Source organism: Mytilus edulis, chromosome 2 (genome assembly GCF_963676685.1).
Source record: "Mytilus edulis chromosome 2, xbMytEdul2.2, whole genome shotgun sequence".
Taxonomy (NCBI): domain Eukaryota; kingdom Metazoa; phylum Mollusca; class Bivalvia; order Mytilida; family Mytilidae; genus Mytilus; species Mytilus edulis.
The window spans coordinates 104,702,598-104,728,335 of NC_092345.1; the positions used below are offsets into that span (position 1 = coordinate 104,702,598).

The following is a 25,738-nucleotide window of genomic DNA, read 5'->3' on the forward strand; positions in this document are numbered from 1 at the left end:
CCAATAAAACAACTCTCCACAAGAGACCAAATGAAACAAAAAATAATAACAATTGTCACCGTCATGCCTTCAACAATGAGCAAAGCCACATGCCGAACAGTCAGCTATAAAAGGACTAGAAACGACAAATGTAAAATAATTCAAACGAGAAAACTAACGACCTAATGTATGTACACAAAATGAACGAAAAACAAACGACAACCACTGAATTACAGGCTCCTGACTTGGGACAGGCACATACATAAAGAATGTGGCGGGGTTTAAGCGGGGTCCAAACCCTCCCCTAACCTGGGACACTGGTGTAACATTACAACATAAGAACGAACTCTTAAAATCAGTTGAAAAATCCTTAACTCATCAGATGGATACAAATAGAAATACATCTAACAACAAAAAAACAGAGTGGACGCTGCCGGGTACTTGTATATCACAAGAACACAAAGACACTAAGTACTGATCTGAGAGTACTAGCAGTAACTGAGGTTATCACCAGGATTATATGGAAAGCCAACAGAAACAGAAGTTGTACTTTATGGGAATATAGTGGAGACTTTACTCGACACAGGCGCCACAAGTGTTTTTTTTTGTTAGCTATTATTCGTGGGTTTCTCTGTCCAATATGTTCTCCCATTTATTTGTATTGTAATCCTGTCGTGTAATGTTGTCATTTTAATGTTATATCTAACATTGCCATAAAAGCGGGAGGTTTGGCATGCCACAAAACCAGGTTCAACCCACTATTATTTTCTTAAAATGGCCATTGTTATATTATAGTTCGTTTCTGTGTGTGTTACTTTTTAGTTTTGTGTTTCTGTTGTGTCGTAGTTCTCCTCTTAACACTTATATTTGATGTGTTTCCCTCAGTTTTAGTTTGTAACCCACATTTGTTTTTTTCTTAATCGATTTACGAATTTCGAACAGCGGTATACTACTGTTGCCTTTATTTCAGGCGTACGTATCTTCACAGCAACTTGGCATACATAACTTAACTTTTAGGAATTTTGGTCCTCAATGCTCTTCAACTTCGTACTTTATTTGGCCTTTTAAACTTTTTTGGATTCGAGCGTCACTGATGAGTCTTTTGTAGACGAAACGCGTGTCTGGCGTATATACAAAATTTAGTCCTGGTTTCTATGATGAGTTTATTTACAACCACTTGGTCGATGCCACTGCTGGTGGAGATTTATTTCCCCGAAGGTATCACCAGCCCAGTAGTCTGCACTTTTTTGTGCTGACATGAATTATCATTGATATGGTTATATTTATAAATTAACTGTTTACAAAATTTAGAATTTTTGAAATACTACGGCTTTTCTACCTCAGGCATAGATTACCTTAGCTGGAACCACTACCATATGGAGGATATCTAGAAACTGAAATAAAACTACTATACCACATCAGAACAACTCTTATCCATGTTTGATGTTAATGCTACCAGATAGCAACTTAAACACTCAGATACCATTGCTTATTGGAACTAATACTCTTCAACCAATCATTAAAAGAATCAAAATGGAACAAAAGATTTCAACAGTCATGTAACATAACTACACATTAGTACTTGACTTTTCGATCCATCACACTTAGAAAAAAGAAACTGTGTCGCAATAAGAACGTATTAGGTATAGTCAGAAATGCTGTTAACAACCAACCAGTTACCATCTGACATTACACTACAACTGCAGCAATGATACTTTCGTCTGTACTTCAACCAAAAATTGAACGATTTAGATATAGAACCGATACTCATGGATTATAGATTCAAGAATAATGGGAAGATAGACGTTCAGATTGCTAATGTTAGCACAAAGACTAGTACTTTTCAACCAAAAACGTTTTACATTATCATCATCATCATCCATAAGGCAACAATAGTATAAAGCTGTACAATAATCTTAAAACGTTAAGGCGAAAGTCAATCCGGCTTATAAACCAATACCGATCTTAACACATCGACTATAAGAGGAAAACATCAGAATAACAGATGCAATGAACTGCTAAAAAACAAACACCAACAAACGCAGACACGGACTACTTGATAACAACTGCCATACAACTGACTTGGTACAGGATATTTTACGAAAAAATAGTGGGTTGAGCCTGTTCACCACAAAAGAAGTATGAACTGTGCGTTACACAAATGTATACCATCAGACCATACGCATTTAATGAGGTCCTTGTACGTATGAAGAATGAAAAAACAGAAAATTGAGACTGTGCGTGGATTATCGTTAATTGAACAACTTAACGATAAAAGATAGTCATGCGTTGCCGAGAATAGAAGATCTACTTGATTCACTAGCTGGAAGTACATTTTACTGCGTAGACATGAAAAGTAGAAATCATCAGGTAGAGATCCTGGAATATCACAAAGAAAGAATGGCATTTACAGTAGGTCCACTTGGATTCTTTGAAAACATCCGGATGCCATTTGGATTGACCAATTCACCTGCCACGTATCAAAAGATAATGGAAAATACTTATGTGATTTAAATCTTAAGACCTGCTTTATTTTCCTCTTTGATTTCATCATCTTTGTCAAGATTTCCGTAGAACAACTGCCAGTTCTTCGCAATGTTTTCAACAAATGTTCTTACTTCAAGTGGAAAGTCAAGTACGTCCGCCTTCAATTGGTGTCTCAGCAGATGGTGTTAGAGATTGATCCAACAAAGACAGAGAAGGTAGTGAGTTGGCATAAATCTTCCATACTGGAGGGTGACAGAAGATTTTTATGATTTGTCGGCTACTATCGACTTTTCATCCGACAATTTAGCAAAACCAGCAATTACCAATTTGGACCTACGAGACGGATTTTCATGTGCACATCCACTAGCAGCTGATGCATCAAGGATTGGACCAGCGAATAAGACGGATGGCTAAAATCTTCATGTTACAGGAACAGCAGAGAGATTGTGTAATCATATAATGATTGTTGCTTTTGACTGCAAGCACAAGCTGGCAGATAAATGGGAAGATACTCTATATGTAGCCATTAATCAGCCAAATTCCTGTTTTCATAATCAAGAAGAAAGGAGAATTACGAACAAGGAATCTCCACAGGAAATTATTGCAACCTGTATATTTGAGGAGATTCACTTGTTGTCCAGTATCGAGTTGCAAGTTACGAGTTACAAAAGTCGAGTTGCGAGTTAAGAAAGTGGAGTTGCAAGTTACAAAAGTCGAATTGCGTAGAAATGTTGAAACGAAACTATTTGAATTTTTTGGTGTAACTGACAATCTGTTTAACATTTTGGAATGATGATTGCTTATAGAATTGTATACAGTATTGTTGATTATTTTTGTTGTTTGGACTTCATATGAGTCTCTTATAAAATAAAATGGATTGCTTACATAATCACTACATATAGTATTTTCCGAAGAAGCAGATAGCCTTTTAAAATACAGCGGATGGCTTGAAGTTTTGTTATTATTAAATTCCATAGCTAGCACTGTCATATTAAACATAAAGGTAGATATATTTCGTTTAGAGTGGGATTTTTGGGGCAGCTAAAATCAGTCATACGTGGTCTGAGTTTGCTCGTTCGTTTTCATAGCATCAATTGCGAATTGATCATCATGATGCCATGAAAATTAGTGACGTTATCCAAGCAAAGATAATGTTGCAATAGAATGTACAATGGCTATCTTGAGATCGATCTAAAAAAGATCGATCTTGAAAAGGCCAGTTCGCCTTTACATTGCACAAGCAAGATCGATCGAGATCGATCTTATTTAATCCAGTGCGTTTACACTTCACCATAAAAAGAACCGATCTGACCTTTATTTTCATATCTAAAAATAACATTCACCTTAAAAAAGATCGATTGCCATCGATTTAAGCGTTTACACAAAAAAAAACATTGATTCAAATAAGATAGATCTTTTTAAAACCACCTCTTGAGGTAGACTTTTTAAGTCCGATTGAAGATTGATCTGATCCGTTTACACTGGACCAAAGATCGATCTTTTTTGTCAGTGTAAACGGGGTCTTAGTCTAAAGAAAACGGGAAAGATCAATTTTCAATCGATTTGAAAAAGTCCACTTCCAGATGTGGTTTTAAAAAGATCGATCATATTTGAATCGATTTTTTTTCAAGTGTAAATGCTTAGATAAATCTTTTTTTTTCAGGTGAATGTTATATTTAGATATGAAAATAAATCTGTGCATCTTCGACGTGTTTAAAAACAATGGATGGAATAGGAAAAGTAAACATAGATCACGCTATTTTTTTATTATCTTCTAAATCTATAAGTTCTATTTCTTTGCTCAGTCGGAAACCCGGTTGAAATAGAACAAAAGAATCGATGCTCTTTGTTAGAGAAGGCGATAAATGGTTACTGCAATGTTTACTATAGTAACAAAAATTTTAAAAGTTAATAGAAACTAATAAAATGACAATTTTCTTCTCAATAACGAAGTGTTTTATTTTAAAACACCATTTGCATAAGTTTTCAATTTATCTATTACATAGTTAAGTAGAACAATAAGATGTCATGTCGACGACATGGGTACCTATCAAGTTGGATGAAGAAAATGCATAACCTCCGATTTAAAAAAAAATTACCACTGACGGAGAACATATCAATCTATTAGTTCAGTAATTTTCGTGTCTGCCCTTCCATTATGTGACTCAAGAAAAAAAATCCAAAAAATGGGTAACAATTATATCGAAAAGTGAAAATCGAATGCACCTTTTTATGTAAGGGCGTGTTTGAGTTGAATATTTTATCTTGAAATCATACAAAGTAAGAATATTTGATACATCATCTCGCTTCAGATTCTATAATTTTTATATATCAAAGCTACATTTTGACTTTATAACATAAAAAAATCAGTCGGATGGCATATTAAAATTTGTTTAAAGAAAAACTTATGAAAAATGAGCATATGAATAAGATAGAAGAACCATTCCTTTTTTCTGGCATTGTAAATATGTAAATATTCTAATAAAACATCTGACCCTATTTTTAAAACATCCCAAACGAGTCCTGCTTCTGAGAATATATTTGAAACTTCCAATTGCTTGTTTAATCAGTTCTTCAGTCATTTCTTACATTCACACTTCACATTATATTACAATTTGAAACCAGTTTATCATGTGTTTGGTGGTCCAAATTGTTCCATTGTCTGTACAACTAGGTTAAAATGGTCAAAAAAGTTGTTAACACTGACTCTCATCATTTTGGCTTCTGCTGCTTCAAAATGTCTGAAAAAGAAAGAAAGAGTACACATGTCAGCTTTACTGCAAGATTTAATTTTAAACTGAAAGTCTTTAAGATCATGAAGATCCAAGTCTTACAATAGATATCATATAAACTTTACTTTATCAATGAGTATTGAAAATTAAGGATGTATTTTTGTTAGGTTTTGGAATTTTTGTGAAATGTTCTGAGTCCTTACATTTGTTTCTTCTGTATAGGGTAAAATAGTTAGCCCCATTAAAGCATAACACCATGTTTTCTTTAAAACTTTTCATGCAATACTGCAATAGCTCATAACCAGGTGCTCCCCAGGGCGCAGCTTTATACGTCCACAGATGTTGAACCCTGAACAATTAGGGGTGCAATCAACAGTTTTTTTCTATGACGTCATAATTTGAGGGACCATGTATAAGTGACCCTTAGTGGTGGACTGATTAATAAAGATACTTGTATAAAACTAGATATCACTGGAATCAGAATGTTCTCTAGTTTATAATGGAATAAAAAAAAGTGTACTTTTAATAGTCATCATAGTATAAAAAAGTTTTATCCATAGAAACTGGGAAAAAACATTGCCTAATTTAAGCTTAAAAAAACTGAAATCAGGTCATGTGCACACCCCTGAAGACATGATACCTGCACATTTTTCATAATCAAAGTTGTATGAATTTCATAAATTTTGACCTGGTCTTTCAAAAAATTCATGCTTCAGGGTACGTTCGCCTGCTCCGAAAAGAGCTACAGTGGCTGCAAATAAGTTTTCAATTTTCACTGCCAAAAAAACAGACTGTTTACAGTGTTGTCTCCCCTCACAACATGTATATTTAATCTAATTTTTTAAATTATTTTAATCACTCAACCTGCTTTAATTGAAGTTAATTAACATATCTTTACAACCAAATACAAAAAACATGATACTTTTTCACCAATTATGTTGATAAAAAGGGACTTCCCTCCATGTCTATTTTTATTTGGGGAATAACCCCTAGTTTTTTATACGAAACTGTTTATAGCACCCTAGGGCTAGTATGGCCACAACATTCAAGCTTTATGCAGCTCTAAATTTGGATTGTGATAAAAATTTTGACATAATATGAGTTTCTGACACAAAACAAATGTCAAGATCTTACAAATCTATTGCACAATATTGTGAAATTAAAGATTTCTTCTTCAAACTTTTCAAAAATTTGGAACTTGAGAAATTTAGAAAAAATAATTGATAACTCCTACCCCCCTTTTTTTGCAATTAATCCAAAACCTGACATTCCCCTATACATAACTTACAAGAAGTGTAAGGGAGGTATATCTGAACATACCCAACATTGTATGTTGAATATTTATGAATTACCTCCCTTACAGTGCTTTTATTTTGTCTTAATTGTCCATTGACCAGAAAAACCTAGTTTTTTCCACTTTTTTTACCCCTAATTCCAAAACATTTTTAAATGTTACTCCCCAAAGTCAATACTTACCATCCCTTCATGGTATGGGAACTTGTGGAATAATTTCAGAGAGATTCATACACTTAAACACAAGTTATTGTTTGAAAACTGCAAAAATGCTCATTTTGGGCCCCCTTTTTGGCCCCTAATTACTTAACTGTTGGGACCAAAATCCCCAAAATCAATCCGAACCTTCCTTTAGTGGTATTGAACCTTCTGCTAAAACTTTATAGAGATCCATTCACTAAAACTAAAGTTATTGTCTGGAAACTAAATGTGTCTTCGGATGACGACGACAGAATTATATGACGCAAAATTTTTTTTGCGTTCGTATAAAAAGACATTTACCTAAATTTAAGCAGATTCTAGATTTCTTTTTTTTGGATTTGAGTCCCAAATAATATTAATGCAAATACAGTAATGCTCTTTTGACTTTTATTAAAGCAGTGTTCTTCTCAGATATTTCATTTAGCATCCTGGTAAACAAGGGAAATTGAAATACCATCTTGTTTCTAAAAATTATAGCATCAAATCCATAACATAATCTATAAGAAACCATTTCAGATAAGTTAAAGTATCAATTTCAAATTTTAGATTTTTTTGTTTCACCTAAGTACATCATTATGTCAAAGTCAGATGAAACTTGTCAGATACTGATAGAAAAAAAAAAAGAAATTTAACAACCTTTTTTAAAAATTTATGTAGTTATTGAATAATTAAAATGAGGCCGAAGAAACACAAATACATTAGAGAGCAACTCAAGACCATATAAAGGTATATATATACAATTTATTCTACATCTGAAATTATCAGATAACTTGCATCTACTGCCTTACTTTGCTAATCAGAATTACACCTTGACTTGTTTCTAACTAAATTACCTAAATGTGCTTAGCTGAACTGTTTTATGTCTTGACTTGTGTCTGACTTTCTTAATTGATCAGATGATATTATTACTTACACATTGAGATGACTTCCTTCTAAACAAATATTCCTTGTTACTCCTCCACGTTTTGGTTCTTTGTCTACACTGAGAGTTCTATAAACAATTTCTGCTTCTTTTTCTGTTGACAATGGTACTGTTAAATCCCTAAAAAAGTCAACTTCTAAAATAATTCTGATGAAAGATTAAGTCAAGAATGTAAATTAAAGGCTCCATAATTACTCATTTATGACTAATGCCAATAAAAGCCATATTTATAGTAATTTACATAAAATTTATAACAAGTGTAATACAAAAAGGCATTTTCTTAAAAGCAAATTCATTACATGTACTACTAATAGAGACATTGCACACAATGTTGGTACAAATTTTTTTTTTCCTATAGATAATCATAAAAATAAATGTTGGTCCAGGAACACAGTTATCATCCTTTGATTTTCAAATATAGTCCCTAGTGTGGACAGTATGTTACTTGCAATTTTTTTGATACTCAAATAGCAAGAAGAATTAAATAATGAATTCTAAAGTAAAGTAGTGATTTGGTCCAGCTGAAAAGGGTTAAAAAGTAGAATTTCAGAAGCTTTCAAAAGATTTTAAAATATCTAACCAAAACAAAATTGTCATTAAAAAAATTCACAAATCTTTTTTATGAAAATATAAAGCTTTTGAAATATACATCTGAAAAGACATCAAATTCAGCCGGTATTTGAATAAAATATGTGTGAATGGACCTCCAGGTCATCCGTGTCGGGTGCAAATGTGTAGGGTGCGAATGAACCCTATACCCTTTAGGAGGATATAGTTGGAATGCCCTATACCGTCAGGTGCCAAACAGTCATTTTCAGCTACCGTTAACATCAAATTGGTTATAATTTTACCATGTTTGTCAAAAAAAACTTATGTAATGTGATTTCGTCAGAGGTCTCTGATTATTATAGTCCGTTACTAACAGTTATTTCTGGAAAAATTAACTTGTTTGGTCAAAAATTAGTCAGAATTTTTTGTCTAAAAGAATGTGTACATCCATCAAAAATTACTGTTAACATTATTTGGCATTTATCTTTACTCGTCATAAAAGTACCCCCATTTCAACCCTCATTTAAAAACAACACACCATAATTTTATAAGATTTGTGGAGGTGTTTTCAAGTTATTGCACGGACAATGCTCAAATTATCACTTATCCCTACTTTTAAAAGGTATATTATCAACCTATATATATATATATGGTCGTTTAATTATTTTTTGACAATTTGTTTAAAGTGGGTCTCATTGGGGTCTAAGAGTGAAGTGGGATTGCCGATTTTTTGTAAGCCTGACACGTGAAAGTCACATTATTGTGTCGTGAAAACGGGAAATGAGGTCTAGTGGGACCCAGGTAATGAAAAAAAAAGGGGAATTGCTTACGTACATAATGTAAGCGGTATACGGGAATCTGACAAAACAGTAAGCGGGATCCGGGATCAGAACCCCCCAATGAGACCCCCTTCAAAGTCCAGGTACAAAAAAAGTTACATCATACATCACAGGCACTTGTCTCAGAATTTTTTTTTTCCCAATATACCTTAATATAACAGAGAGCCATAGTGTAGTGGTTAGTGCATCGGACTACTAACACAAAGGTTCCTGGTTCGATTCCCGTTTGGGATGAAAATTTCAGGGACTGAATATTCGGCTCTCCCTCGACACCATTTGCGAGTATGGTCTTGAGGAAATGATGCTAGTCCGTCGGAAGGGGACGATAAATGGTTGACCCGTGTTAAGAGAGAGTCATATCTCTTGCACGTTAAAGACACCCTTGTAGATTTCGAAAAAGAGCAGGCTAATGCCGCTACAAGGCAGCACTCACACCCGCAAAGTGTAAAGGGATTAATATGGGGATGGAGTCCCCAATAACAGTAGAAAATTCAATAAAAAAAAAATACGGGAAAATTTCCCGAATTTTTCATTGTATACTAATGAACTCAAAATCGTTCAAATTTTTTTTGTCGTGTTTTGAAATCCCGGACCTGCGCAGAAATGTACAATGTACTTCCTTTTTCCGGTCTCGTTTGTATGAAACTTTGAGTAAAATATATATTTATCAGTCTAGTATAAAATAGGAAGGGAACGCGAAATACCAATTTCATTTTTAATAATTCCTTGATATGAAAAACGTTACCTGATGATAGCGTTTCTTTGTTTACATTGCATATGACGTCATAATTTAAATAACGTCACAACTAAATCCCTAACAACAGAACCAAAATCGGAAACGTTACAGTATTTCCGTTCCTTTTTTTTTAAACAAAATTTAATATTTAAGCAAGGACGTATAACTAATATACGTCCTTGATTTAAGATACAAAAAAATAATTTATACAGACTTCGTCCCCATTTACAGGTAATGCCTGCCTCATATTATAAGTTGCAAAACTTGTTTCCCAATCCACTACAAATAAATATGTTTAAAACTATTAAGGTATATAGGGGGGAAAAAATTCTGAGACAATACATGTATCATGTTGTTTGTTTACATTTTACAAGAGCCTGTGTTTTGTTACCAAATTTTAGTTTTTGTGTTTGGATGTGGTTATCCTTTTAAACAAGACTATGAAAATTTTTGTATTCAGTGAAAGGAAATCTATGGTGTTTATACATTTTCATTTTTTCTGTGTTTCCACACATGTCTTCATTTGGTCTACTTTCGTTATGACGCACATGCGTCAAAATGGAAAATTAAATCATGCACTTCCGGTGTCTCGTGTCAACAGACTGACTCACACAAAGCGAAATATTTTTGGATAATTTGGGGTTTTCTTAGATGTATTTTAGCAAATGGAAAGTCACAGAGAAGAAGGGTGATTGATGTGATTCTACCTTTTAGATAATTGTCCACAGAGTACTTAAATTTTCTGATTATGGGTTTACTATTTTCAAGGCTGTGGAGTTTATTTACCAACGAAGGTAGGTTTACAAATAGTATTCACGTTATATTTTTTTCAGGACAATGTGGTTTTTACATTACAAAATGTATATTTATCTTATGTTTAAACCTTTGGTTATGAGTTTTTGTTTTAACTCCTATTTTCTACCACCAAGGTCAAGAATTATGTAATAACTGGAAAACCAAATTTTTTTATTAGAAATTATAATTTCAATTCTTCTTCTTCTTCTTCTTCTTCCAGGTAAGGAACCGGATTCAATATTGAATGTTCATGGTTCTGGGCGAAAACTTTACGCAGTGTCGGGCAACACAGAAAGCTTTCTCTTGGCTATTTACAAACAATTTAAAACGTTCGCAAAAATATACAATTAAAATTTAAAAAAATAAAAATTCAGTTTCTTCTTCTTTCTTCTTTCAAAACAGAGCCAGACTCTCCTTAGTGTATAATGACTCTTGCTCGTTTAATCATGAGGCCTTTCAGAGTTTCCTCCTCCATTCTCAAATCCATCAGTAGCTACATTTGTATTTACAATATTTATATACATACTTGTATGTAATGTCATGAAAGCTTTTTATATATAAAAATAGGTGTGCTGCTATATAGGGACCTTTAATTGGAAATAAAATATTCTTATTCTTATAAAAATGTATGTATGTACATGTATACATGTATCTGAAATATATGGAGTTATAGATGAGTGGAGCTCCTGTCAATTCCTCAGATAAGATTGTTATGGCTGTCTAGTAAGGTGTTCCATTCCCTAGTATTCCGTAGTTGAATAAGGAAAGAAGGGATCACCTGAACTTTGGCGACCAAAATACTTGTATATATTAATGTACAAGTATTGTTCTAGTATTGTTCATATAAAATATAAATATGATTAATATACAAGTATTTTATACAAGTATATTATCCTAGTATTGTTCATATAAAATTGAAGTAGAATGTTATTGTACTTGAAAAATGAAGATTTATTTGAAATGTTTAATTTTAATCATGCAAAAGAAAGATTTCTTGGCACCATGAAGCCATTTAAGTGCAAAGCCACATTTTGTTTTTTTAACAATTATTTGATCATCTTTGATATTTTTTTGATAAATTTTGTTTACAAAGATGGTTTATATACAATAGTTCAAGAAAAATATAAAAATATTTTTGTAGAAATAAGCGTCTTTTATTCAAAGAAGATAATAAAAAAAAATGAATTGTGACTTTTTGTCCGTGACTTTCTGTCCTACATTCATTATCATAAAATGATTGTACAATGTAAGGTGTACATTTTTGTCTTGCATATATATCTTCTGACCTTGACCTCATTTTCATGATTCATTGGACATTGTTAAGTTTTTGTGTTTTGAAATACTTGTATATTCAATAATTATAATCAAAAGGTCAACTATATATTGATATATGGAATGTGTGTTAGTTTACATGTCTGTCATGAAGGTACCATCTGACCTTGACCTCATTTTCATGATTCTTTATAAAGATGTTAAGTTTTTTTTGATAATTGTAGTAAAACCTTTTTCTTCAGATGTTCAACATAAAATCAATGCTCAGTAAAGCATGCAAGACATTTCAGCATGTTCACTTCATTTTAAAATATATTGATGCCACAGATTTCATCATAAACATAATAAAAGCTAGGCAGTAATCATGGTACTGGTAATTTAAACCTGTACAATGTATACATGTACATCCAAATGTATGTACATTGTACATGTACACTTATTTAGTTTGTGATTTGTACATGTACATGATGTACAGTATACAAAATATAATCCTGATTGAAATTGATATGAAAATTGCACTGTTTATCATTTCTTTTCAGAGCATAAAGTTATCATAGTTGGTTTAGATAATGCTGGAAAAACAACTATTTTATATCAGTTGTAAGTACAATTACACTTTCCATGTTTGTCAATTAAATGTTAATCTATCAGAGGCGGAATAAGGGGGGGCCAGGACCGCCCCCCCCTTTCTGGGAAAAAATTGGTTGATTATATAGGGAATCACTAAAGCATGACCGTAGCGGGCCCCTCTTAGGCAGTCAGTGGGTCCCCACTTCTGAAAAATTCTGGATCTGCCTCTGTCTATCAATGTCAAGTAAACCTTAATCATTGTTATGACATGGACTATGTATTTGCTACTGTCATATTTTAGGTAGATAAATCATTTTAATTTATACTATTGTAAAGTGTATGAACATGTATGAGAATTTTTTTTATAGATCTGAAGTGCTTCTGTTACCTTAATTGTGATACATTTGTTGTTCATTAGAATAAGAATCTAACACTTTCAATCACTAAACTGTATGTAATGATAAATATAGTCTCTAGCTTCAACTTTGATTTGACAGCCTGACTACTATTGTATTGAAACCTGTGAGTTTACATGTCATGTACACAACATACACTATCACTGACATTTTTTTAAATCCAAGATCTAAGACTATTGAATTTGACCATTCCAGAATCCATATCATTATAGTAAATTTTCAGACATGCCACAATAAAAGAGATTGTACCAAATTATGAATATGATATAAATTATATAGATAACGAAATAAGGGAATGACATAAAGCATTTAGCAATGTAAGATTTTCTCTGTTGGTTCATTGTGATTTGAAGGGTGCTATAATTTAGTCAAATATAAAATAAAAATTTTAAGCTTAATAATATTGTATACATGTATAAACTTCGCTAGTCTATTGTTGAAAGAAAGTAAATATGTTAACCTTTAGATGTGACCATGTCTTTTGGTGTGGTTGCATTGTCATCTTTTTTATGCTAATCACTATCTCCTTTTGTTCTTAATTTTGTTTGACAGTATATTAAAACCTACATATAGTTGTGTACATTGTACATGTATTACTATTTTTGTTTTAGTTTAATGAATGAGGTTGTGCACACATCACCTACAATAGGAAGTAATGTTGAGGAGGTTGTGTGGAAAAATATTCACTTTTTAATGTGGGATATTGGTGGTCAAGAAAACCTGCGTACCTCATGGAATTCTTACTACAGTAATGTTCAGGTAGGTCAACAATATAATGGATAGGTGTACATGGTGTATAGATGTTATTATACATATAAATAATGAAAAGATGTATTATTACATTTATTATGTATCACAATAAGCATTAATGTGCTTCCTTTTTTTAACAACAGATAAAATTGTATTGTCATGACATACTTGTATGTCTTACTCTTTCACAAAAATAAAAATGTGATTTGGATAAGCTAAAATAACAATGTTTGCTTGGCAAAACCAGTGATGAAAAAGAAATATGCTTGGTTGTTCAAGATATTGAAGCATGATTTGAATTATTGTTAATCTAAGAAACTGAGAAAAAAAATCAAATTAAAAGTATGGTTGTTAATATCTGAAGAATTGTTTTATTTTGTTAATTTCAGTATGTGATCATGGTTATTGATAGTACTGACAGAGAGAGATTATCTATTACCAAAGAAGAACTGTATAAAATGTTAAATAATGAGGTAAGGGTTATAGATGTTATAATAGTTGTTAAATCAAGCGGTTACTTTTTCCCTGCCCTGGTAACAAAAGAAAAACCTTTGAAATTGACTACTTTTGATAACTTATGTTCTTGGTACTGAAGGAGGTTTCTAACATATGTACCTTAGTTAACATAAGGAACTTTGTTCCGTTGATCCTGATTGTATGGTGATTATTACTTACAGAAGATGGTATTCTGATTTTTCTGCTGTCATATTTATTTGACTGCTCATCTTCCTCATCTCTGTCACTCTCTGCTGGTGCTTTGGTGTGTTCAGATGGTTCTAGTCATCACTTGATGTTTCAACCCTGTACCATAACATCCTCTGGTTGATGGGTCAGTAGAGGTGGCTAAAGTTCTACTCAGCAGCACTAGGCTTACAGCTCAGATCATCTCGGCAATGCAATAACCAGCAAGAATAGATGAACCAATGCTTCCCGTAGTTGTCTGTCTGCTGTCTTCATTGCCTGTAGCGTCCTCCATACTGACTGTGTAGGAAATCCTATGCAGCCTACTTCTACTGCAAACAGATGTGCTTTCCAACCTCTCTCTGGTCCGAGACCACAATTTTTTCGTAGTGCATTTCTTTTAGAACATAAATGAAAATAAAATAAATCCCACCCGCGCTTTCTCAAAGAAACTTTTACAGTGTGTTGTACTACTTTTGGGACAAATTATATCAAAATTAAAGAAAACTTCATCGTCTCTAACTCAAAATATGGACAATTTTATCTTTAGGGCGTCTTGAAATCTTTTGACAGCTTCCGAAGTGCTATTTTTCAACCTTTTTCACCTGGACCAAATCACTACTTTCCTTTAAAATTCTGGACCCAAATTTTTTTACTGTGTAATTTCACCCCCCTGCTTGCAATTTGAGGCATTAAACATGGAGAAATAAATTAATGGCAAGTAACCCACTGTCAACACTAGGGACTATATTTGTGAACAACGAAAATCAAGGGACGACAATTGTGGTCTCGGATCTAACACATGTTGTCATCAGCTTTTTTATGCCCCAATTATGGACATTATGTTTTCTGGTCTGTGCATCTGTTTGTTCGTTCATTTGTGTGTTTTTCGTCTTTTCAGCTTCAGGTTCAAGTTTTTGGTCATAGTAGTTTTTAATGAAGTTGAAGTCCAATCAACTTGAAACTCAGTAAACATGATTCAATAACCTTTGAACCCTTCTACCAATGTAGGTAAAATTTGAATATGTTGGTACTGATGACAAAATAGAGGCCCATTTCACTATCAACTGTTTCCACACTTCTGAACATTCAGGAGTTATTATCCTTGATCTATTGGAAAATGGCACTTTAAAAAATGTTATGTTATTTCCAGGCAATCAATTATGACATACTTGAGTAACTAGATCAAAGCTTTTAAAATTTTTCATATTTTAATTTGTTAATGATGAAAAAAGTGGAAGTCACTTTGGATATTGATGATTTTAACTCTCATGGTTCTAGCTGGATTGAAACTAACGCTCTTAAAGTTTTTATGACAAAATGATGGTCAATTTTGATGTTAACAGTTTTCAATTGTTTACGACCGCAATATATTGGTATGACGTTGGCGTAGTCCGAAGACACATTGGTTTTCCCACTTTAGTATAAGTAAATAGAAATCTATGAAATTTAAATACAAGGTTTATGACTACAAAAGGAAGGTTGGGATTGATTTTGGGAGTTTTGGTCCCAACAGTTTAGGAATTAGGGGCCCAAATTAAACTTTGTTTGATTTCATCAAAAATTGAATAATTGGGGTTCTTTGATATGCCGAATCTAACTGTGTATGTAGATACTTAATTTTTTGTCCCGTTTTCAAATTGGTCTACATAAAGGTCCAAAGGGTCCAAAATTAAACTGAGTTTGATTTTAACAAAAAATGAATTCTTGGGGTTCTTTGGTATTCTGAATCTAAACATGTACTTAGATTTTTGATTATGGGCCCAGTTTTCAAGTTAGTTCAAATCGGGGTCCAAAATTTATAACTTTGTTGGATTTCAACAAAAATTGAATTATTGGGGTTCTTTGATATGCTGAATCTAAACATGTACTTAGATTTTTGATTATGGGCGCAGTGTTCAAGTTGGTCCAAATCGGGGTCCAAAATTAAACTTTGTTTGATTTCAACAAAAATTGAATTCTTGGGGTTCTTTGATCTGCTGAATCTAACCATGTATGTAGATTTTGGATATTGGACCAAAATACATTTTGTAGGTAAATGTCCAATTTAAAAATTTGAAGTTTTCAGTTTAAGTTCTTTGACCACATTCATTTTGTGTCAGAAACCTATGTTGTGTCAACTATTTAATCACAATCCAAATTCAGAGCTGTATAAAGCTTGAATGTGTGTCCATACTTGCCCCAACTGTTCAGGGTTCAAACTCTGCGGTCGTATAAAGCTGTGCCCTGCGGAGCATCCGGTTTCTGTTCTGGAGTTATGGTCCTTTATAATAAAGATGTAAGAAGGTATAGAATGTGGCAGGTAAAGAAAAGTCTGAAATCACCTTTCAATAAATAAGTACAGAAAACCCAGTTATTATGAAGTATGTCAATTTGACATATTCTTCCTTGATTTATTTTTGGATGACAGAAACTTCCCATTAAAGATAGAAAGTTAATACATTCTACTTTTGACATATAATTGATTCTTTTTAGCCATTTAAAAGCATGGTGTATGTATTTTGTAAATCTGCAGATCCTCTCAATCCTTCCAATAAAAATTATCAATAATATAAAAAAAAAGATCAATTAATATATTTACTACCTAATAATTATAAATAATGAGCAGCGTAAGTAGTTTCTCTTACTATATTTATTAAATGTAATATAATTGAGGATATATCTCAGACAAAGTTACATAACAATATTATATAAATATGGTTCACCTAGGACCTACATATAAAGTAACATAGTAAGATATGTATATCCTAGGGTGTAAAATGTACATGCATGTATAATAATAATAACTTTCATGACCTCATTTATATCTATCCATCATTATATGGTGTGATCTTTACAGTAGATATGGGTCAATCTACCTTGACTAATCATGATTGCTATCTGCTTCCTCACAATGTTTCCTCATCTATTTCAATCATTCTAAATATTTTAATTGCTTCAGGAAAAATGTTGAGCAACTTTAAAACAAATTTGTCATTTTACTAGTTTCAAATGTAATACAAGTTTTAATTTATACATCCTGAATTTGATTCATATAATCAATAACTTTTATGTTAACTTTTGACATTTACTTTAACCTTGTTAACATTGTGATACAACATTTTCAACCTTTACAAGTATAAAACATGTTAAACATGTCCAACAATGACAGCAGTTGTTTTACATGACTCTACATATGTACATGTAGGTGAAATCAGATGGTTTTCATTTTTGTAAAAACTTTAAAATACCAGTTACATAATTGATTGTAGATTAAATACATAATACCTTAGCTTTAAGTTGCACTTTAAATTTTGAACAGAAATATTTAACGCAATTAAGCATTAACAAATAAAAAGGATTCTGTAACTTTAAGATGTAGTGTTTAAATATTGCAGACCCCAACAGTGTGACCAATCAAATGAAGTAAACTGTAAATAGTTTCACATAGGGAGCAGTTACCATGGGGAAAATCTTCTCAACCAGAATGTCCTGGGATTTTCTTGTTATTTATAGTATATATTTAAATAACTCTTTATCATTTGCATTTTTTAAATTTATTTTTATCAGGGAACTTCAAACCCAAATTATGAAAGGAAATATGCATAAATACCTTATTAAAATAGTTCATTATATGGTACAAATGTACTGATTTTTTTGTTTTAAACATCAAGATTACATCTTTTCCAGAGGTGGATCCAGCCATTTTTAAAGGGGGGTTCCCAACCCAGGAGAAAGGGGGGTTCCAACTATATGTTCCCATTCAAATGCATTGATTGTCCCCCCAAAAAAAGGGGTGAGGGGTTGCAACCCCAGAACCCACTGGATCTGCCTACAGTTTTCATTCATTAAGATTTATTTATATGCGTCACTCACAGCTCTGCATGATAATATACCAAGAGCAGGTTGTCTGAGTGTGAAACAGATGTCAATATGTCAAATAATGTAGATCAAAACTAGGAAATCAATAATTTGGGTAACATTTATATTATACAAACTGTTGCTGCTTTACCTATTAACAGGAGTTTAAATCTTGCATATATATAAGTCCTTAATCAGCTGTAAATGGTGTGAAAATTTATAGTTAAAATTATATATACTGGTGTAATTATTAGCTTTGTGTGTCCAGTTTATCCCTTTGGTCCACATGTTGCTACATTGTCCTAATTACATAAATGACCACTATAATGTGTCTACTTATTGACATACTGTACAGGTGAGAGGATCATTATGTGATGTATTACATAGGTTATAATGAGGAACTACAAAGATTATAATGATGTATCACATAGATTAATTATGTTGTTACATTACATAGAGTATTAGATGGCCTGACAAAAAAATGAAGTGATAATTTTTAGAGTACATGTACTCAAAATTCTTATCTGACAAATAACAAATACATATACATTGTATTGTAAGCACACAATTGAATTTCACACTTTGATATGGTCTAGTGATTTATTAATTATTTTATAGAGAAGGGACTACAACCTCAATATAGCTGTTGGTAGCTAGACTATCAGTACAACCTGTCAAATAGCCAATACTTTGGTGGTTTGATTCATTGTGTCTATTAATTTGAAGTTTATTACATGAATTATATAATTGTTATTAAACAAAAAAAATTAATGTTGTAACTGAAGTTGCAGTCATCTTTTAGTAAATTTTATTGACCCAATCAAATTTGTTTGTTGGTTGACCATTTACCATTATGTAATATCTGTTTCACAGATGATGAAGGATAATTTTCCAATTGTCAGAACCAAAATCCTGTCCTCTATTCCTCTATTGTGACCTACCAAATTAGACTGATCTCTAGGTTTATACTTACATGAGCAACATGACAGGTGATACATCTTGATTAGGATCTGCCTACACTTCAGGAGCACCTGAGATCACCCCTGGGTTTTGGTTGAGTTTCTGTTGCTCACTCTAAAAGTCTTTATATTTTCTATGATATATTTTGTAGACTGTTGTTGGTATTAGTTCTTTTTCGACTTATTAGTTTGACTATGCCTTTTGTATTTTCCGCTTGTCTTTCCCAAAGCTATAAGATTGTTGCCATTGGAAGTACGTAGTATCATAAATCTTACAGTTCATCACTATCTATATCACTCACTTGAAGTAGTAATTTCTATTGGAGATTAATTGACAGGAAATACTAACTAATGTTTTTTTTTTCAGGACTTAAGAAAATCTGCAGTATTAGTTTATGCTAATAAACAAGATATCAAAGGTTCCATGTCTTCAGCAGAAATATCTCAGCATCTCAACTTAACATCAATCAAAGATCATCCCTGGCATATACAGGCTTGTTGTGCTCTCACAGGGGAAGGGTAAGATCAGTTATATGTTATTATATATTGTCAATCTCAACTTAACATCAATCAAAGATCACCCCTGGCATATACAGGCTTGTTGTGCTCTGCTGTTGGGTTGCTGCCCCTGAATTGGTAATTTTAAGGACATTTTGCTGTTTTTGGTTGTTATCTTGAATATTATTATAGATAGAGATAAACTGTAAACTGCAATTATGTTCAGCAAAGTAAGATTTACAAACAAGTCAACATGACCGAAATGGTCAGTTGACCCCTTTAGGAGTTATTGCCCTTATAGTCAATTTTTAACCATTTTTCGTAAATCTTAGTAATCTTTTACAAAAATCTTCTTTCTGAAACTACTGGGCCAAATTAAACCAAACTTGGCCATAACCATCATTGGGCTATCTAGTTTAAAAAATGTGTCCGGTGACCCGGCCAACCAACCAAGATGGCCACCATGGCTAAAAATAGAACATAGGGGTAAAATGCAGTTTTTCGCTTATAACTCAAAAACCAAAGCATTTAGAGCAAATCTGACGTGGGGGTAAAATTGTTTATTAGGTCAAGATCTATCTGCCCTGAAATTTTCAGATGAATCGGACAACCTGTTGTTGGGTTGCTGCCCCTGAATTGGTAATTTTAAGGAAATTTTGCTGTTTTTGGTTATTATCTTGAATATTATTACAGATAGAGATAAACTGTAAACAGCAATAATGTACAGCAAAGTAAGACCTAAAATTAAGTCCACATGACCAAAATGGTCAACTGACCCCCTAAGGAGTTATTGTCCTTTATAGTGAATTTTTAACAATTTTCATAAAATTTGTAAATATTTACTAACATTTTCCACTGAAACTACTGAGCCAAGTTCATTATAGATAGAGATAATTGTAAGCAGCAAGAATGTTCAGTAAAGTAAGATGTACAAACACATCACCATCACCTAAACACAATTTTGTCATGAATCCATCTGCTTCCTTTGTTTAATATTCACATAGACCAAGGTGAGCGACACAGGCTCTTTAGAGCCTCTAGTTTCAATAGCAATACATATAAGCTGAAAATTCTAAAATTGTGCTAGTTAACAATTGTTAATTTATGACTTTTATTTTATTTTAACCAAAGGACATGTTTATTGAAATATGTTTTTTTTTCTCCATATTCAGATTATACCAAGGATTGGAATGGATAACAAATCAACTTAAAAGACGGTGATAGTTGTATACTTTAGTACTTATATATAAGCCAAAATACAATATGTCATTAAGTATTCTGATTGCTCATATTAACATGTGAACATTTTCATCGACAAGGTCACCAAAGAGCATTATATTTTTTTCAAGGTCAACATAGACAAGTTGTGAATAAGCTATAATATATTTAAAACAGGAAAATATGAAAAACAGTATAACACAATGTGATAATAAGCTACAAAGTGGCACATAGCAGCCCTTTTGTCAGGAAATTTGAAAAGGGGTTGGGGGTTTGATACAATCTTACTGAACTTTAACAATTACAATTCAAAACAGAACATTGACTTTAAGAAAATTAGTAATCATTTTATATTGAAAATAGTTGACCAAATTGAGAAACACAATGAAATCAATAACAATGGTGCAGTTCTTAAATTTGTTCACCTTTTAAAAGACATGTGAGTATCATTGTTGTGATTATTATAACTCTGTCTAAGGGTAATTGATTTGTTTGAGTGAATGAGACATTTAAGTGCTTACGTTGAATGATATTTTATTATTGTAAATACATAGTTGTAGTAAATTGTAAATATATATATATTTTTAAATGTCTGGTCATATTTTTATTTTAAAAATTTAACCTTAAAAAACTACCAATTTTACAATTCCTGCCATTATCATTTTTCAACATTCAGTGGCACACATTACAGTGGAAAGCTAACATAAACTGGTTAAAATTAATATCGAAATAGAAAAAAAATCATATTTTGAAAAATCTAGCAGTAATTATTATATTACAATGATTACTATATATTTTATTGATGCAGCTTTCATTTATGTACTTACTTATAACCATATATTTTCCTCGTCATTTTTGTTTCCAAACAGATCCTTATTTAATCATACAAAAAGGTTATCAGCAAATATTTTCCATTCATACATACATGTAAAATTTGTATAAAACAAATGATTTAAATTTAGTCTAATACATATATCAAGTATTGGGATACATTTTCTCAAACAATACAGACAGATGAATATTGACATTGTCTCAGGAATTGCTGTCAAATTGCATGTAGTATTAAGGTTACTGTGTGTATTGAACTTGTTTCTTAATATTCTTCATTATTTTCCATTTTATACTGTCATGACTGTAAGAACATTTATTTTTGGGTGGAAACAGTTTGTTTTTCAGCTTGTTCTTTACAGTTAACAGTCTTTACATGTAACTATACAATAGAAAATAAATCTATTTATTTGTATTAAGTTCCCAATGATTAACATAATTATACACTGTACCAATAATAACTATTTTTATGAATTATCTTTTTAATGGGTTAATTTCTCTATCTCAAGTTGCTCAACTGAGATGGTTGTCTGAGTCATGTGTATTGAGATGTTAGAGGGTGGATCATTGTCTGTTAGGCAATCATACTACATCATGTTATTATCATGACAGTACACTGAAATAGCTATAAATAGATTATCTTTGGTCTATCAAATTGATAAAAAATTGAAGTATTAATGGTTCATCTCATTTTCAGAACCATAGATAATCTAGATTTATAAGGCCAGTATATAAAGAAACTGCTCACAAAATTTGCTTTTCTGTACATTGCTTTAAAACAGAAATAATCTCACTATTATCATGATTTTAAGCATTATTTGTGTGATTGTGAATGAATTTTAGTCAAGAATTGCTGCATGTTCTTATATATGTTAAGATATGAACTATAAGCTGTATATTAGGTTATTCTTCATGGTTTTTACACATTCTCAATTAGTTAGCCTCTTCTGTTATATAAGATATATACCAGGATTGGATAAATTAGTTGACTATTTTTAGAAAAAAACTTGTTTTAATTTTTTTTTTCAATTGTTTCAACTTCAAATATATATTTAATTTCCTGTACAATAAGATTGTGAACTTTTTGTAGAAAAAAACATTGATAATCACATATACATGGACATTTACGATAAAATGTTGTGTATAGATTAATGTTTGAAACTAATGTAGCTTTATAGAAAAGAAAAAAGAAGAAAATACTGTAGTGATCATACCTTTTGTTAGTTTGGGATAAAAAAAGATGAAAAAAAAGAAAGAATTTAATTTGACTGATTTTTAAGTGTGAATGTTTTATGTCATTTAATCACCATTGATGTTATAAGAATTACAATGATTAAACCACCAACATATATCAAAAATATGAACATATCTCTTGTCATTCTCATTGGAATACATGAATGGAATGTGAGTCATGATGTGCAGATGTAAACGTAAGTTTTAAGTGTGTGTGAGATAATACATGGGACAATAATAAGTTAGTAGTTGTATATAGAAATAGGAATAAAAGGAAATGTATGATTATGAATATTATTACTTTGAAAACAATGATATTTTAACAAAATATTCAGAAACATGTTTAGAAACAGGTTTTACCCCTCTTCTTTTTTAAGAAGAAGGTATGAAAAGACACATTATTTGGCCCTGATATTGCAAAAATAGTTAACTTATTCAAGCCTTTCAAAAATATATAATATTATTGATAAATAAATAGGCTTATATAATCTGGACTGTCTAAAGTAGACATGTCACTTTTGAAGTCCCTGACATCATAAATGTGGTCAAAATTTCTTATTTCACTTAAGATGTGTGTTAATCCGTAGTTATAAGTCAAAATATATATTTGAAACAGCTTTATATGGAAATTTTTTACAAGTATTTACATCTTTGTAAAATACATTTTGCAGAAACTATATTTTTGGTAAAGATTTTTAACATAAACAAAATAATAACAACTAGATTTCAAAATGTGACTTTTTTGGCAGTTTTTGGTGATTCCGTAAATGCAAGAAGTTTAAATCTCTAAAACCAATGTGTAAGACAACATTGAAAAATTTAATGACTGTTATAAGGACGGCCAAGTAATGTCTTATGAATATCTGAAGGATATCATTAGGTGAATTTTAAATTAATTCTAGGGTCCCAAAAAAGTGAACTTATCATACCTTCTCTTTACTGATACATGTACTTAGCAAAAAATGTTAGTTTTTTTATTTGTATACTGATCTATTTTATATCAGTTGCCTTGTCTAATTTTACAAAGCATTATACGATCTATTTTTGTTTGCCAAGTCTACAATAGTAGCATTATGATTTGCTATCTGTCATTCCATTTGTCCACCTAAGTTTAAGTATTTGTCTAATGTCAGTTTTCCATGATGTTGCAGTCATATCAACTTGAAAGTAAGTGCAGATGTTCTTTAAGATGATAAGCTTTTTAAATATATGCCAAATTAGTGTTGAACCCATATTTCATGGTTCACTGGACAAGGCTGGACAATTCTACTTGAGAGTTCAGGTATGGTATAGACACACATTCCTGCTTTCAATAGGTTATTTATAGTATTAAGTAGTTATATTTAGGACATGTAAATTTTTCTGTATTGTGTCTTGTTAGGTATTGTAAATTCCACGTATGTGCATCGATTACAGTGCTATAAATAGTCAATTGAAACTAGTTTCTGAACCGCTTCCACATTTTACATTTTAACTTTTTTTTTAATTTACACTCACTTAATTAGAACAAGCATTCAACAATTTGTTATGTTGTTAACAGTTTTTGTACAGATTTTAGAACTTAAATGTTTATACTAGAACCTAGTGTAATCTGAAAAACTAATTTTAAGATCAATTATATTGTAAATAACAGAACAAACAACAGCAAGTGGTTTTTTTTTCGTAATTCACAGATTGGATTTTTTTTTTATGAATATTCTTTTGATTTAATGTCAACAGAAGTCAGATTGAATCAAGTCAGACCAAAGAGTATATTTAATTCAGTAGCTATTTGTGGTTTTATTTTGTCATAAAAATGTTTTGTGTGTAACAATTGCATTCACATATTGTGTGGATGCTTGTATGGAATTCAGTGACTGTATTGTTATAATATTGAAAATAAAAATCAACTATTAATCCTACTTGTTGTCTGTATTGAAAAGATCACTTATTGTCTCTCAAACCTTTTCAATCTAAACACTTTGATTGTCTTCATCTGTGTATCTATCATTTGAAAAGAGTATTGATAGGATGTATGGTACTCTCTTCTATCAAAAGAATATGAAATTCTATCAGAAAAAATGTTTTCACTATGTTAAACCATAAGATATGTAAATGTTGTATGATTGACAATGAGACAACTATCAAACCGAATTCAAAATACCTGGATTTTGGAGTAGTACTATGTTTTCTGCCAATTCATCTGCTATCAATAAACAGGTCAGTTTTAAGGTTTGAACCATTAATTTGTATCAAACCCCTAAAGCCAATGAAGTTTCCAGCAACACAAGTCTTCTATGATAATGTCCTTTCCTATAATAAAATTAACGGTACCAATTTTCTTGCACCAGATGCGCATTTCGACAATACATGTCTCCTCAGTGATGCTCGTGGCCAAAATATTTGCAATCCAAAGCTTGTATAAAAGATGAAGAGCTATAATCCAAAACCTTGAATACCAATCAAACCACATTATTTAAAGTTTGTGCCTGTCCCAAGTCTGGAGCCTGTAATTCAGTGGTTGTTGTTTGTTTATGTGTTACATATTTGTTTTTCATTTATTTTTTTATATAAATAAGGCCGTTAGTTTTCTCGTTTGAATTTTTTTACATTGTCTTATCGGGGCCTTTTATAGCTGACTATGCGGTATGGGCTTTGCTCAGTGTTGAAGGCCGTGACCTATAGTTGTTAATGTCTGTGTCATTTTGGTCTCTTGTGGACAGTTGTCTCATTGGCAATCATACCACATCTTTTTTATATAATCCAAAATTAAGTGCATTATACTGGAAGTGCTAAAACTGTTTATACAAATATCACACCTTTTCCTAAATAAAATTAAGAATGGAAACAGGTGTCAAATAGACAACACCTGGACAAAGGAGTAGAAACATTCAAAGGCCATCCATGTCGAGTAGGTAACAAAAGAAACTAAGAAAAATGACAATAGTACATAAATTAACT

The 25,738-nt window shown here is 31.7% G+C and overlaps 2 protein-coding genes across 3 annotated transcripts; one reads left to right on the plus strand and one right to left on the minus strand.

Moving 5' to 3' along the window:
* Positions 1–4,393: 4,393 nt before the first annotated feature.
* LOC139513781 (EKC/KEOPS complex subunit LAGE3-like) lies at positions 4,394–10,331 on the minus strand. Of its 2 annotated transcripts, none has more exons than XM_071302580.1 (3): positions 10,225–10,331; positions 7,606–7,734; positions 4,394–5,207 (listed from the first exon to the last, which is right to left on the minus strand). In XM_071302580.1, the coding sequence occupies exons 1-3, from the start codon at positions 10,251–10,253 to the stop codon at positions 5,096–5,098; spliced, it is 270 nt and encodes an 89-aa protein (XP_071158681.1). In that variant the 5' UTR covers positions 10,254–10,331; the 3' UTR covers positions 4,394–5,095. The 2 variants fall into 2 exon arrangements, with proteins under 2 accessions (XP_071158681.1, XP_071158682.1); XM_071302581.1 differs by lacking the exon at positions 10,225–10,331 and adding an exon at positions 10,103–10,135 and having other exon boundaries at positions 5,003–5,207.
* LOC139513780 (ADP-ribosylation factor-like protein 5B) lies at positions 10,291–24,694 on the plus strand. Its single transcript, XM_071302579.1, has 6 exons — positions 10,291–10,532; positions 12,345–12,405; positions 13,403–13,550; positions 13,931–14,014; positions 19,389–19,540; positions 20,692–24,694. Exons 1-6 carry the CDS (start codon positions 10,487–10,489, stop codon positions 20,738–20,740), a joined length of 540 nt encoding a protein of 179 aa, XP_071158680.1. The 5' UTR covers positions 10,291–10,486; the 3' UTR covers positions 20,741–24,694.
* Positions 24,695–25,738: the final 1,044 nt, after the last annotated feature.

What these genes read in the sequence shown, in the direction of transcription:
- LOC139513781 (XM_071302580.1), bottom strand. Translation starts at nt 10,253, where the DNA reads ATGTGTGGAAACACAGAAAAAATGAAAAT. An exon ending in AACACAGAAAAAATGAAAAT is followed by an intron (nt 7,735 to 10,224) that starts GTATAAACACCA and finishes TGACTTTTTTAG; the next exon opens with GGATTTAACAGTACCATTGT. An exon ending in GAAGGAAGTCATCTCAATGT is followed by an intron (nt 5,208 to 7,605) that starts GTAAGTAATAAT and finishes TTTCTTTTTCAG; the next exon opens with ACATTTTGAAGCAGCAGAAG.
- LOC139513780 (XM_071302579.1), top strand. Translation starts at nt 10,487, where the DNA reads ATGGGTTTACTATTTTCAAGGCTGTGGAGTTTATTTACCAACGAAG. An exon ending in ACAACTATTTTATATCAGTT is followed by an intron (nt 12,406 to 13,402) that starts GTAAGTACAATT and finishes TTTTTGTTTTAG; the next exon opens with TTTAATGAATGAGGTTGTGC. An exon ending in CTTACTACAGTAATGTTCAG is followed by an intron (nt 13,551 to 13,930) that starts GTAGGTCAACAA and finishes TGTTAATTTCAG; the next exon opens with TATGTGATCATGGTTATTGA.